The sequence below is a fragment of the Neoarius graeffei genome, chromosome 6 (genome assembly GCF_027579695.1).
Source record: "Neoarius graeffei isolate fNeoGra1 chromosome 6, fNeoGra1.pri, whole genome shotgun sequence".
Classification (NCBI taxonomy): Eukaryota; Metazoa; Chordata; class Actinopteri; order Siluriformes; family Ariidae; genus Neoarius; species Neoarius graeffei.
In genome coordinates, this window is record NC_083574.1 from 61,760,072 (window position 1) to 61,772,681 (window position 12,610).

General features: G+C 39.6%; 1 protein-coding gene across 9 annotated transcripts in view; it reads left to right on the forward strand.

Moving 5' to 3' along the window:
• mctp2a (multiple C2 domains, transmembrane 2a) overlaps positions 1-12,610 on the forward strand; it is a 90,058-nt gene that overhangs the window by 20,396 nt on the left and 57,052 nt on the right. For 8 of the 9 annotated variants that reach the window (XR_009654896.1, XM_060923972.1, XM_060923971.1 and 5 more), the window contains 3 exons: positions 274-1,026; positions 1,110-1,163; positions 11,444-11,552. Coding sequence is in view for 7 of the 9 variants with exons in the window: in XM_060923972.1 (XP_060779955.1) it covers positions 295-1,026; positions 1,110-1,163; positions 11,444-11,552 (895 nt within the window). In the remaining 2 variants the exon portion in view is untranslated. The remainder of the gene's footprint in view (positions 1-273; positions 1,027-1,109; positions 1,164-11,443; positions 11,553-12,610) is intronic. The other variant, XM_060923978.1, reaches the window with a different exon arrangement.

The window sequence follows — 12,610 nt, forward strand, 5'->3', positions numbered from 1 at the left end:
GTCATGAAATTTAAAATCACCTAATTTTTCTCTTTAAATGATACATTTTCTCAGTTTAAACATTTGATATGTCATCTATGTTCTATTCTGAATAAAATATGGAATTTTGAAACTTCCACATCATTGCATTCTGTTTTTATTTACAATTTGTACTTTGTCCCAACTTTTTTGGAATTGGGGTTGTAATTGTTCTTTCCATGCCAACACTTTTGTATGTAATTTGCTGTTTGAAATGCAATTGATTTGAGTAAAACACTTGTGTGTTTTTTTCAGCCATCAAAGAAATAAACGAGAATGGAGCCCAAAAAGAATAAAGGCTTATTCAAACTCCGAGATAAAAACAAGCCCTTGTTTAATGTGAAGATGGGAAAGAAAGCCAAGAAGACTGCTCTGCGGTACAGGAGGAGCATCTCAGTACCAGACTTATTCAGTGAACAATCAATGCCATCCCTTCTAGACCCTACTGTTCAGTCTTCCTTCCAAGACTCATTTGTTGGGTCAGTTCATTCATTTGGTCTTGATGAAACAAAGTGTGAAACCTCCAGCCTAACTGATAGTCTCACTGCCACAAACACAACGATACCTGTAAAGTGCTCCGACCCATACACTGTCCCAGATCCCCCATTTACAAAAAGGGTCCTGGGCAAGCATGATGTTCCAGACATACCTTTGGATCAAGTTGTTACCTCAAATGCACTGTCATCAGCCAGGTACCTGGACCCAATTACTGCTACATACACACCATCCTCAGCCAAGGCTCTGGACAACCTGATACTTCCAAACACACCACCTAGAGAGAGGCCTATCAGTGTGTCAGCCACAAAGGATAAACCAGATAAACGGACGGAGGAAAAGGAAAGAAACACCAAATGGTACATAGAGGACAGTGAGTTAAGTTGCAACACACCATTTGAGGACTGCTCATTCACCTACTGTTCTCCTGACCATGACCTGACAGGGTCTGGGCCTGTTACACCAAGATCTACAGAGATGTTTATTATTGGATCAGCTGAGGACAAGAACGAAGTCAGTTGGCTTGTTTTATTATTTTAAAGAATTTTGTTTTTGCCTGTTTCATGTTCATGACCAGCAAATCATCCACCTCACAGGTTTCCAATGAGACCAATGACTATGACCCCGATTTCTCAGGAAGTGAAACAAAAGTGAGTAATATGGAGTCTTTTTTTGTTCTATTTATCATGTTTTATGGTAAGGGTAGAGCCTCCCAACATCTTCTGTTCAGCTACAGATAGCTACTTTAAATCATAAGATATTTTTCCTTGTACTTAAACATGGATGAAGATGCATTCGTTTGGTAGATTTTCTTGTACAGAGTAACTTTAAAAACTTTAAAAAGTGAAAGAGGTAAAGGTACAACGCTATGAATATACTGTATGCCCAAAAGTTGATGGCATCATTTCTTGTGTATTTGTGAACCGATGGACATAGTTTAGATCTCTTTAAAGACAGGAATGCAAGGTGTCATGGAATTAAACCTTCAATGGAGTCTTCTTACATAGAATCCAGTTGCTCAAGCAAGATATTTATTATTAGGCTGAAAATCACAAGCTTGGGAGGCCACCCTGATTTAGAACGTACAGTGTCTTGGAAAAGTATTCATCCCCCACAGTGTTTGTCCTGTTTTGTTGCATTACAAGCTGGAATTAAAATAGATTTTTGGGGGGTTAGCACCATTTGATTTACACAGCATGCCTACCACTTTAAAGGTGCAAATTGTTGTTTTATTGTGACACAAACAATAATTAAGATGAAAAAACAGAAAACTGGAGTGTACATAAGTACCCCCCAAAGTCAATACTTTGTAGAGCCACCTTTTGCTGCAATTACAGCTGCAAGTCTCTTGGGCGGCCTTCTCTTGTCAGGTTTGTAGTGGTGCCATATTCTTTCCATTTTGCTATAATGGATTTAATGGCGCTCCCTGGGATTTTCAAAGTTTGAGATATTTTTTATAACCCAACCCTGATCCATACTTCTCCACAACTTTGTCTCTGACCTGTTTGGAGGCTCCTTGGTTTTCATGTTGCTTGCTTAGTAGTGTTGCAGAGTCAGGGTCCTTCCAGAACAGGTTGATTTATACAGACATCATGTGACAGGTCATGTGACACTTTGATTGCACACAGATGGATCTTAATCAACTAATTATGTGACTTATGAAGTGAATTGGTTGGAGCAGCTCTTATTTAGGGGTTTCATACGAAAGGGGGTGAATACCTATGCACACTCCAGATTTCTGTTTTTCATCTTAATTATTGTTTGTGTCACAATAAAACAACAATTTTCATCTTTAAAGTGGTAGGCATGCTGTGTAAATCAAATAGTGCTAACCCTCCAAAAATCCATTTTAATTCCAGCTTGTAATGCGACAAAACAGGACAAACACTGCGGGGGATGAATACTTTTACAAGACACTGTATTCTCCCAGAAAGCTTCTCACCATGGCTCAGGTTACCAGAACTTTTATAGCATCAGACTTACACATTCATTTGCATTGAGAACAAAGAACTTTTCAGCTTCTCATTGGTAATAAACATAGCCACATACAAAATGGAAAACTATTGTGCAAGTTATGATTCAAAGACAAAAACAGGATATGGTTAGCATGGATGGCCTTGGATAAGACACATATCTTCATGGCACCTACACCATCTTTGAGAAGCTCTTGTGCTTACTAGCAGTCATGTACATTCTCACTGTTATGTCACGTCACACAGAGAAAATCCAGCTAAACACAAATAGTGAGAATGTATTCATAACTCACATTTAAGTAATTGTTCTTTAAATGTGTACAGGCATAAAAGCAAGATTAATATTTAAATAATCACAAAGACATGATTTTTTCTTTTTTAAAGTCTTGTTACAATAAGGAATAAATTGAGCGATGTGTGGGAGATGAACCAGGTGAGCTTTCTGACTGCTTTTGAGACTATAAAGAACGACCACCAAATAGGGGCGGCATGGTGATGTAGTGGTTAGCGCTGTCGCCTCACAGCAAGAAGGTTCTGGGTTCAAGCCCAGTGGTCGATGGGGGCCTTTCTGTGCGGAGTTTGCATGTTCTCCCTGTGTCTGCGTGGGTTTCCTCCGGGTGCTCCGGTTTCCCCCACAGTCCAAAGAAATGCAGGTTAGGCTAATTGGTGGCTCTAAATTGACCGTAGGTGTACCGGTAAGTGTGAATGGTTGTTTGTCTCTATGTGTCAGTCCCACAATGATCTGGCGACTTGTCCAGGATGTACCCTGACTCTTGCCTGCGACCCTGTAGAACAGGATAAGTGGTTACGGATAATGGATGAGCCACCAAATAGAGAGCTGGCCTCTTATTGTGACAATGTGTATAAGAATTTGGATAGTTTCTATAGTCTTGAAAAGTTGTATTATTCTGATGTGGTGTGGAAGAAATGAGTAGGAAATAATAATAATAACACCATAACTTTCTGCTGTGTGTTGGGTGGGATATTTTTAGCTCGCAGGTCAAGATTCTGTTTTGCATTATTGGTTTCCATCCAGGAAGAGATGTGAAAAAGGCATTCCAATATTTTTTTGGGGGTGGATTTAAAAAAAAAAAGAGAGAAGTTGTGTATTATCAGCACCAGCTAGCCTGGGGAGGTTTAAACAACATCACTATTGGAATTCTACAGGATTCAGAACCTAGTCCAGCTCCTGTAGAGTACCTGGTTATTTATCCTGACAGACTAATGTACAGGAGGTGGTTAATTAAAAACAGTAAAAGACCTGTGTGAGAATAGGTGAGAATAGCATATTCCAAGGTTTTAGGAGGAAAACATGTCTTTACTTAGCAACACTGGTGGGGTTGAAGGTGGGTTTCTTTAGTAGGAGTGTGATATTAGGAGTCTTCATAGTAATGTGTTAGTTAGTGCAAAGTTGCTTGAGGTTGTGTGGTGAAAAAATGGATGGTAATGAGCAGTGGGCAGTTTGTTGGGTGACCTGTCAGGTAGTTTAAAGTGCATATTCTGGACCAATTTCATTTTTTTATATGAAAGTATGTCCCTTTACAAACTCATCCAGAAGGGTAATTTTGCACAAGGCCATCTGTCTACAGCAGAAAAAAATAAAAGAACAAAACACGTCTGGAAAAATCCCAAGGGAGTCTGGAGCCAGATTCGTGACGTCACCTGCGGAAGCGCCAGCAGCCTACGAGAGCTTGCATGGTTTCAGTGCACAGACGGTGTAGACCAAGCGCTCCCATTTCTCTCTCATTGTCCTGTCTTTTGGGAAACGATGAGTACTAATCCCATCAAGACTGGTGTTGCTACACCCTCCGACGATACATCTGTAAAGCCTCGGTCACAACTGGCCGTACGTGCTCCTACGGCCGGTCTATGTGCAAAAAACGCAAGAAATGCACGGAGGGCGCGCTTGAAATGCACGGAGGGCGCGCGTGTGACGTGCTGATTTTCGAGCCGTAGACTGGCCACAGACCGGCCGCAGAGGTTCTTTGTCATGTCAAACAAACTCTACGGGCGCTTACGTTTTTTTCAGGTTGCAAGACAAACTTACGGCCAACGCGCGTCTTTCTCCATGAACAAAAAAAACGCAACGATTTGGGAAACGCCAAAAATCGCACAGCCAAAAAATCATACGGCCGGTTGTGACCGAGGCTTTAACCATTTTAATAATTACGTGATGACGTTGAAGAAATTTGCAGAAAACCACCAGGTCATTTTCTCATAAACAAACCAGCGCTGACGTAGGATTCAGAGGGAGGCATCCCGCACGTGACGTCATGAAAATCAATGTTTCCCGGGAAATCCAAATGGCAAGTTTTTTCAGAGGCGGACCAATTCGCCTCAAATGGCTTGATTTCAACTGAATTTTTCTGGTATTGCGCAAGGTAAAAAAACTGCACAAAATGCAAAATGTGACAGATATTTGACCAAAGTTTAATATACAACCCCGATTCCAAAAAAGTTGGGACAAAGTACAAATTGTAAATAAAAACGGAATGCAATGATGTGGAAGTTTCAAAATTCCATATTTTATTCAGAATAGAACATAGATGACATATCAAATGTTTAAACTGAGAAAATGCATCATTTAAAGAGAAAAATTAGGTGATTTTAAATTTCATGACAACAACACATCTCAAAAAAGTTGGGACAAGGCCATGTTTCCCACTGTGAGACATCCCCTTTTCTCTTTACAACAGTCTGTAAACGTCTGGGGACTGAGGAGACAAGTTGCTCAAGTTTAGGGATAGGAATGTTAACCCATTCTTGTCTAATGTAGGATTCTAGTTGCTCAACTGTCTTAGGTCTTTTTTGTCGTATCTTCCGTTTTATGATGCTCCAAATGTTTTCTATGGGTGAAAGATCTGGACTGCAGGCTGGCCAGTTCAGTACCCGGACCCTTCTTCTATGCAGCCATGATGCTGTAATTGATGCAGTATGTGGTTTGGCATTGTCATGTTGGAAAATGCAAGGTCTTCCCTGAAAGAGACGTCATCTAGATGACGTCTCCCATAATCGTTGTCCCCATTACACATTCATAAAAGACTATTCACATGGTAACTGTATAATAATCACTTTCACTTTTTCGGTTTCGATTGGTTTCTCTTTCATGGTGGGAATGTCCACCGTAAACAGGATAAAATCTCTCAGACATAATTTAGGCTATTTGGGGGTAAAATGTTGTGAGATGGCACGCGGATTTTATGCGCTTTGGATGATTCAGGACAGTGATTCAATTTCAGGACAGTGATTCAACACATAATTCAATTCATGATTCAGGACAGCAAATCAATTCATGATTCAATTCATGATTCAGCACAGCGATTCGTTTCAATCTTGAGAACTGCGACACCGATGCTGGGCGGTGCCTTATTTTATTTTTTTTTAACTGCGAGTTAATCCAGCCGAAGATCAACTTGAGTAAGCATAAATATTTCTTCTATTTCTTATGAACAGATCGGTTGATATGCATGTGCTGTAGTGCATATACAGGAAATATCACTGAGAAATTTTTCCAGAGTTAAAGGTATTTTCTTCAAAAATAGTTAGTTTTGCTCTAATTTGAGTTTAGAGAGTAAAATTTGGAGTTGGAGTGGGATCAAAATTACAGAGTAATTGTGTAACAGAGTAACATAGTTGACTGTGGCTCTGAACTGAGTAAAATAGTACAAGAGTTAATTTCAAGACACACTGAATAGACTCAAATACCAAAATAAAGCCAAATACCAGACAAACGAAGCTTTTGTAAAAAGTGGTTTTACAACTGTGTTGGAATGTGAGACAAAACATTGCCTTACCCATTGTGACTTGACCTGATGGGCTTAAGGTGTTGGCAGTGGGAGGGGTTTTTACTCTTCTCATTGAATGGAATGGAATTTTTTACACTTCTCATTGAATACCCCTCCCACTGCCAACCCTTTATCCCAAAACAATAGGACATAAATGTTTTGATGGCCAGTTAATTGTCCAAATCAATGGAGCAGATTTATGGTTTTGTGCTTGATCCATTCCTAAGACTGAACAGAATCACCTCAAGTGATCAAAACGGTTAGTCACAATGGGTAAGGTCATGTGTTTTCACACATTCCAACACAGTTCTAAAACTGCTTTTTACATCATTTATCTGTTATTTTTTAAAAGTACAATCATGACATACATACTACATAGATATTATTGTAGCTGAACTTGTGCTGAATACAAAAAAGTCATATGACTTTGAAAATACTCCTGAGATTATTATTATAATAATTATATAACCCCGATTCCAAAAAAGTTGGGACAAAGTACAAATTGTAAATAAAAACGGAATGCAATGATGTGGAAGTTTCAAAATTCCATATTTTATTCAGAATAGAACATAGATGACATATCAAATGTTTAAACTGAGAAAATGCATCATTTAAAGAGAAAAATTAGGTGATTTTAAATTTCATGACAACAACACATCTCAAAAAAGTTGGGACAAGGCCATGTTTACCACTGTGAGACATCCCCTTTTCTCTTTACAACAGTCTGTAAACGTCTGGGGACTGAGGAGACAAGTTGCTCAAGTTTAGGGATAGGAATGTTAACCCATTCTTGTCTAATGTAGGATTCTAGTTGCTCAACTGTCTTAGGTCTTTTTTGTCGTATCTTCCGTTTTATGATGCTCCAAATGTTTTCTATGGGTGAAAGATCTGGACTGCAGGCTGGCCAGTTCAGTACCTGGACCCTTCTTCTACGCAGCCATGATGCTGTAATTGATGCAGTATGTGGTTTGGCATTGTCATGTTGGAAAATGCAAGGTCTTCCCTGAAAGAGACGTCATCTGGATGGGAGCATATGTTGCTCTCGAACCTGGATATACCTTTCAGCATTGATGGTGTCTCCAGGTTCTAGAGCAACATATGCTCCCATCCAGACGTCGTCTCTTTCAGGGAAGACCTTGCATTTTCCAACATGACAATGTCAAAAAAGTCAGCCAATATTATTAATATAATTATAATAAAAATAATTAATTATAATTATCTTTAATAATATTGGCTGACTTTTTTCATAGTATATCAGATATATTCCATTCAGCTAGCATGATATTGATCATCTTCAACTTGTTCAATATAATGCTAACTGAATGGAATATATCTGATACACCACTCAACGCCAGCCAATGTTATTTGAATATGTCACTCAGGTCTGTGATGTTTTTCATAAGAAAAACATGAGTTTTTCAACATGAGAAGATAAACTTCATATATTCAAGCCAAGGTGTGATTTCCTTTTCATTACTGTATATAACCACATTCACAAACAAAAACTACGTAAGTTAAACAAAACCATACATCGATATTGTCACAAGTGAAGATACTGAAATATATGTTACTCAGTGTCTCAGATGTAGCTCAACACCTCACAGAAGACCATCGGCTGTGCACTGCCTTCCCTAGAGGACATTTTCTCCTCCCGCTGTCTCAGCAGAGCAGCCAACATACTGAAAGACCCTTCATCATCTGTTTAAACCGCTGCCCTCTGGGAAACGTTTAGGTCCATCAAATTTTGTACATACAGACTTAAGACAACTTCTACCCCACAGCCATACGTGAACTGAACACTGCCAATCACTAGCTACCTGTACTACTGCACACTGAATGTATATATCTACCAGCACTACCTCATTCCAATGAATGGGTTTCCCTTCGAAAAACTGGAAAGAGTAGTGGCCCCCCAAGTGCAGCGAGGTGCAAAGAGCATACCGCCACAGGTGACGTGTAAGCTGGGGGGTCCGGGGGCATGCTCCTCTTGAAAATTTTGAAATATAAAGTTTCATTTCGTGGCTTCTGGTGACATGTAGAGCTGATTTTAAGGCTATATTATAATTTTACTGAGTTCCCACCCTAAAAACAGAACCCCCCCCCCCCCCCCCCCCCCCCAAAGTCAATACAAAGTTGTACCAGGCAATTACAAAATTTAAAAATGAACAGCTGTGAACATGATGAAACCATTGCAGACCTACATGTACTTGATTAGATCTAGGCCTATAGATCTATAATATTTTGACAGTTAAGTCATTGGAGACTCTGAGTTTTATTCAGACATTCGTGTGTGACCAACAATGTGGCAACTTCAGTTCATCAAAATTTGCCACCATGGGGTTAAGTTCTAAAGACTGCTGCATTCCAGCTTGACTATCACCAGAACATAAAAAACAAGGCCACGTGTTTTTACACACGTGCACATGGACAAGATCTAGTGAACATTTTCAATATACCTTTTTCTCCTGGAGTCACCACCAACCAGTCATATGTGACGAGTCATGGAATCCACGGACACATGTCAGCCGAAACGAATCCGAGAAAATCGCAAACAAAGCATTTTTTTTTCGAAAAAAATGCTTCTTTTGCGATTTTCTCGGATTCGTTTCGGCCGACATGTGTCCGTGGATTCCATGACTCGTCACATATGTCTTCAGCCAATCTGGATCTACGCGTATGATCTACATTTTTGCTTTTTTTTCTGCTCTGATGAGCTTTCTTCTTGCCATTTCCTGGCAGCTCCCTGGACAGCAGCATCAACTCCATCATCAACGGCATCAGCAGCATGACTCTCACTGTCAGGCTCGAGCTGGTCAGCAATATGCAGCGAACTGGCCGTCGTGGTCTCACAACTATGGTCTTCCACTGTTGTGGAGTTGTTTTGTGCAGTTTTCTTTGTGAAAAATTCTGTAATTAAGCTGCAAGCCATTGATGTTTTGCTCACTCGTACCTGGGTTGAAGGCTCTGCCATTTTTGCATCAGTTACCTATGAATATTAATTATGCATCACTCATCCAATCAATGCAGGATACCACACACTCAGCCAATCAGTGTGGAATTCCCTTCTCTGAAATCAGCTGTGAACTTAGGTCAGGTTCAGGGCCATGGGCTTGCATGGACTGTATTGATTACCTGCTCAAAGGCTACAAAATACATGCATGTTGATTCTAGCTTTATACTGTAGGCCTAAATTGTAAGCATTGTGGCGGCGGTTTAATGGGTAGCAGCATGTCACTAAACATGTCTGTCAACAAATTAAGCTACTAAACTATGATGCTTTGGATAAACCCTGTGTGTATATATACACAACCCCAATTCCAAAAAAGTTGGGACAAAGTACAAATTGTAAATAAAAACGGAATGCAATGATGTGGAAGTTTCAAAATTCCATATTTTATTCAGAATAGAACATAGATGACATATCAAATGTTTAAACTGAGAAAATGTATCATTTAAAGAGAAAAATTAGGTGATTTTAAATTTCATGACAACAACACATCTCAAAAAAGTTGGGATAAGGCCATGTTTACCACTGTGAGACATCCCCTTTTCTCTTTACAACAGTCTGTAAACATCTGGGGACTGAGGAGACAAGTTGCTCAAGTTTAGGGATAGGAATGTTAACCCATTCTTGTCTAATGTAGGATTCTAGTTGCTCAACTGTCTTAGGTCTTTCTTGTTGTATCTTCCATTTTATGATGTGTTTGATGTGATGTTTTCTATGGGTGAAAGATCTGGACTGCAGGCTGGCCAGTTCAGTACCCGGACCCTTCTTCTACACAGCCATGATGCTGTAATTGATGCAGTATGTGGTTTGGCATTGTCATGTTGGAAAATGCAAGGTCTTCCCTGAAAGAGACATTGTCTGGATGGGAGCATATGTTGCTCTAGAACCTGGATATACCTTTCAGCATTGATGGTGTCTTTCCAGATGTGTAAGCTGCCCATGCCACATGCACTAATGCAACCCCATACCATCAGAGATGCAGGCTTCTGAACTGAGCGCTCATAACAACTTGGGTCGTCCTTCTCCCCTTTAGTCCAAATGACACGGCGTCCCTGATTTCCATAAAGAACTTCAAATTTTGATTCGTCTGACCACAGAACAGTTTTCCACTTTGCCACAGTCCATTTTAAATGAGCCTTGGCCCAGAGAAGACGTCTGCGCTTCTGGATCGTGTTTAGACACGGCTTCTTCTTTGAACTATAGAGTTTTAGCTGGCAACGGCAGATGGCACGGTGAATTGTGTTCACAGATAATGTTCTCTGGAAATATTCCTGAGCCCATTTTGTGATTTCCAATACAGAAGCATACCTGTATGTGATGCAGTGCCGTCTAAGGGCCCGAAGATCACGGGCACCCAGTATGGTTTTCCGGCCTTGACCCTTACGCACAGAGATTCTTCCAGATTCTCTGAATCTTTTGATGATATTATGCACTGTAGATGATGATATGTTCAAACTCTTTGCAATTTTACACTGTCGAACTCCTTTCTGATATTGCTCCACTATTTGTCGGCGCAGAATTAGGGAGATTGGTGATCCTCTTCCCATCTTTACTTCTGAGAGCCGCTGCCACTCCAAGAAGCTCTTTTCATACCCAGTCATGTTAATGACCTATTGCCAATTGACCTAATGAGTTGCAATTTGGTCCTCCAGCTGTTCCTTTTTTGTACCTTTAACTTTTCCAGCCTCTTATTGCCCCTGTCCCAACTTTTTTGAGATGTGTTGCTGTCATGAAATTTCAAATGAGCCAATATTTGGCATGAAATTTCAAAATGTCTCACTTTTGACATTTGATATGTTGTCTATGTTCTATTGTGAATACAATATCAGTTTTTGAGATTTGTAAATTATTGCATTCCGTTTTTATTTACAATTTGTACTTTGTCCCAACTTTTTTGGAATTGGGGTTGTGTGTGTATATATATATATATATATATATATATATATATATATATATATATATATATATTCTAGTTTTGTTGTGTCACTGCACCATGAGGACCGCTAACCAATTTCGTTGTTCTCTGTGCAATGACAGTAAAGGAATTCTGAATTCTCTATGAAAAATCCAAGTGGCGTATTTCCCAGTAAAACACTTGTCTCTATATAATAAATAGCATTATGCAATACAAGTATGTTTTTGCTGTGTGTGATATTTATACACAGAGCTCAGTGAGCAGTGAAACCCAGGTCTTTCCAGCAGGCCAGAAGCTCCATTATCTCCTCACCATCAACTTAAAGGAAGGAAGGAAACTGGCCATCAGAGACCGCTCAGGTAAGCATGTCATCATGCTCTGATGTTCAGTCTCTAATCTGCAGGGCTTTCTACTTATCAAAATGAATTCTTCTCACTTATTCAGTGTAAAAATGTTCCTTTTCATATTCATTTGTACCTGCATATTCAACAGAAATCCAATACCTTTTGGTAACATGCTGTCCCTGGTTTTATTTAGGAAGGCATTTTCAGATCTTGGACATACCAGAATGCATTTTCATGGCTTTTTTCATGCATTTTAGTACACAATGTGCAGAATTTGAGCCATAAATAGTATGAAAGGTATCCTGCAGAGCATCATTCTTAACCTAGGTATTGACTGACTGCAGTGTTTTCAATGTTTGATAGTTAAAGCACAGTGTGTGGTTTACTGTTTCTCTGGATTACACATGGAAATATTGATCCAACTGGCTATTTATGTATTTATCATGGACCGTGTGGTGGGAATTGTGCAGACAGTGTTAAATTGGAATCACAAGAATATGTGACACAGCTCCTCAAGCATTAAATCATCCTGTTGCAACTGTGACAAAAACTGTAAACTGTCCGTGACCGTGCAGACATCTTGATTTGTTACAAAATAGTTGCATATGCAACTGAGCAAATATTAAAGAAACGTCATCGATAGAAAATATATGAGGAAAGGAAATGCCTAAAATAATTTTAAGCTCCGGATGGACTTAAATTCTCCTATCTTTATGACTTTATAGGTATTTAAATCTATCTTTACATCACGCTTGCACTAAGCACAGCTTACTTATTTTTCCTGGCTGTATTTGTTGACTGAGTATGGTCCGTACTACCTTTTGAATGAACGGAATGCCTTTGAGCTGGCAGCGGAGTCCTGAGACAACAGCGAGGCATGTGGTCTGACCAGAATGTAACCGTCTCACTGACTTCAAGCCTCTCCCTCATGGTTATCTTGTGAAAACATAGTTTCACAAGCAAAATTTCCACCAAATGGACAGTGTGTTTTGGCCTGCTAAACAAATCATGAGGCTATGTATTTGTTTATGCTGATGCAAACTAACAAATGCAATGTGCTAGACACTTTCTTT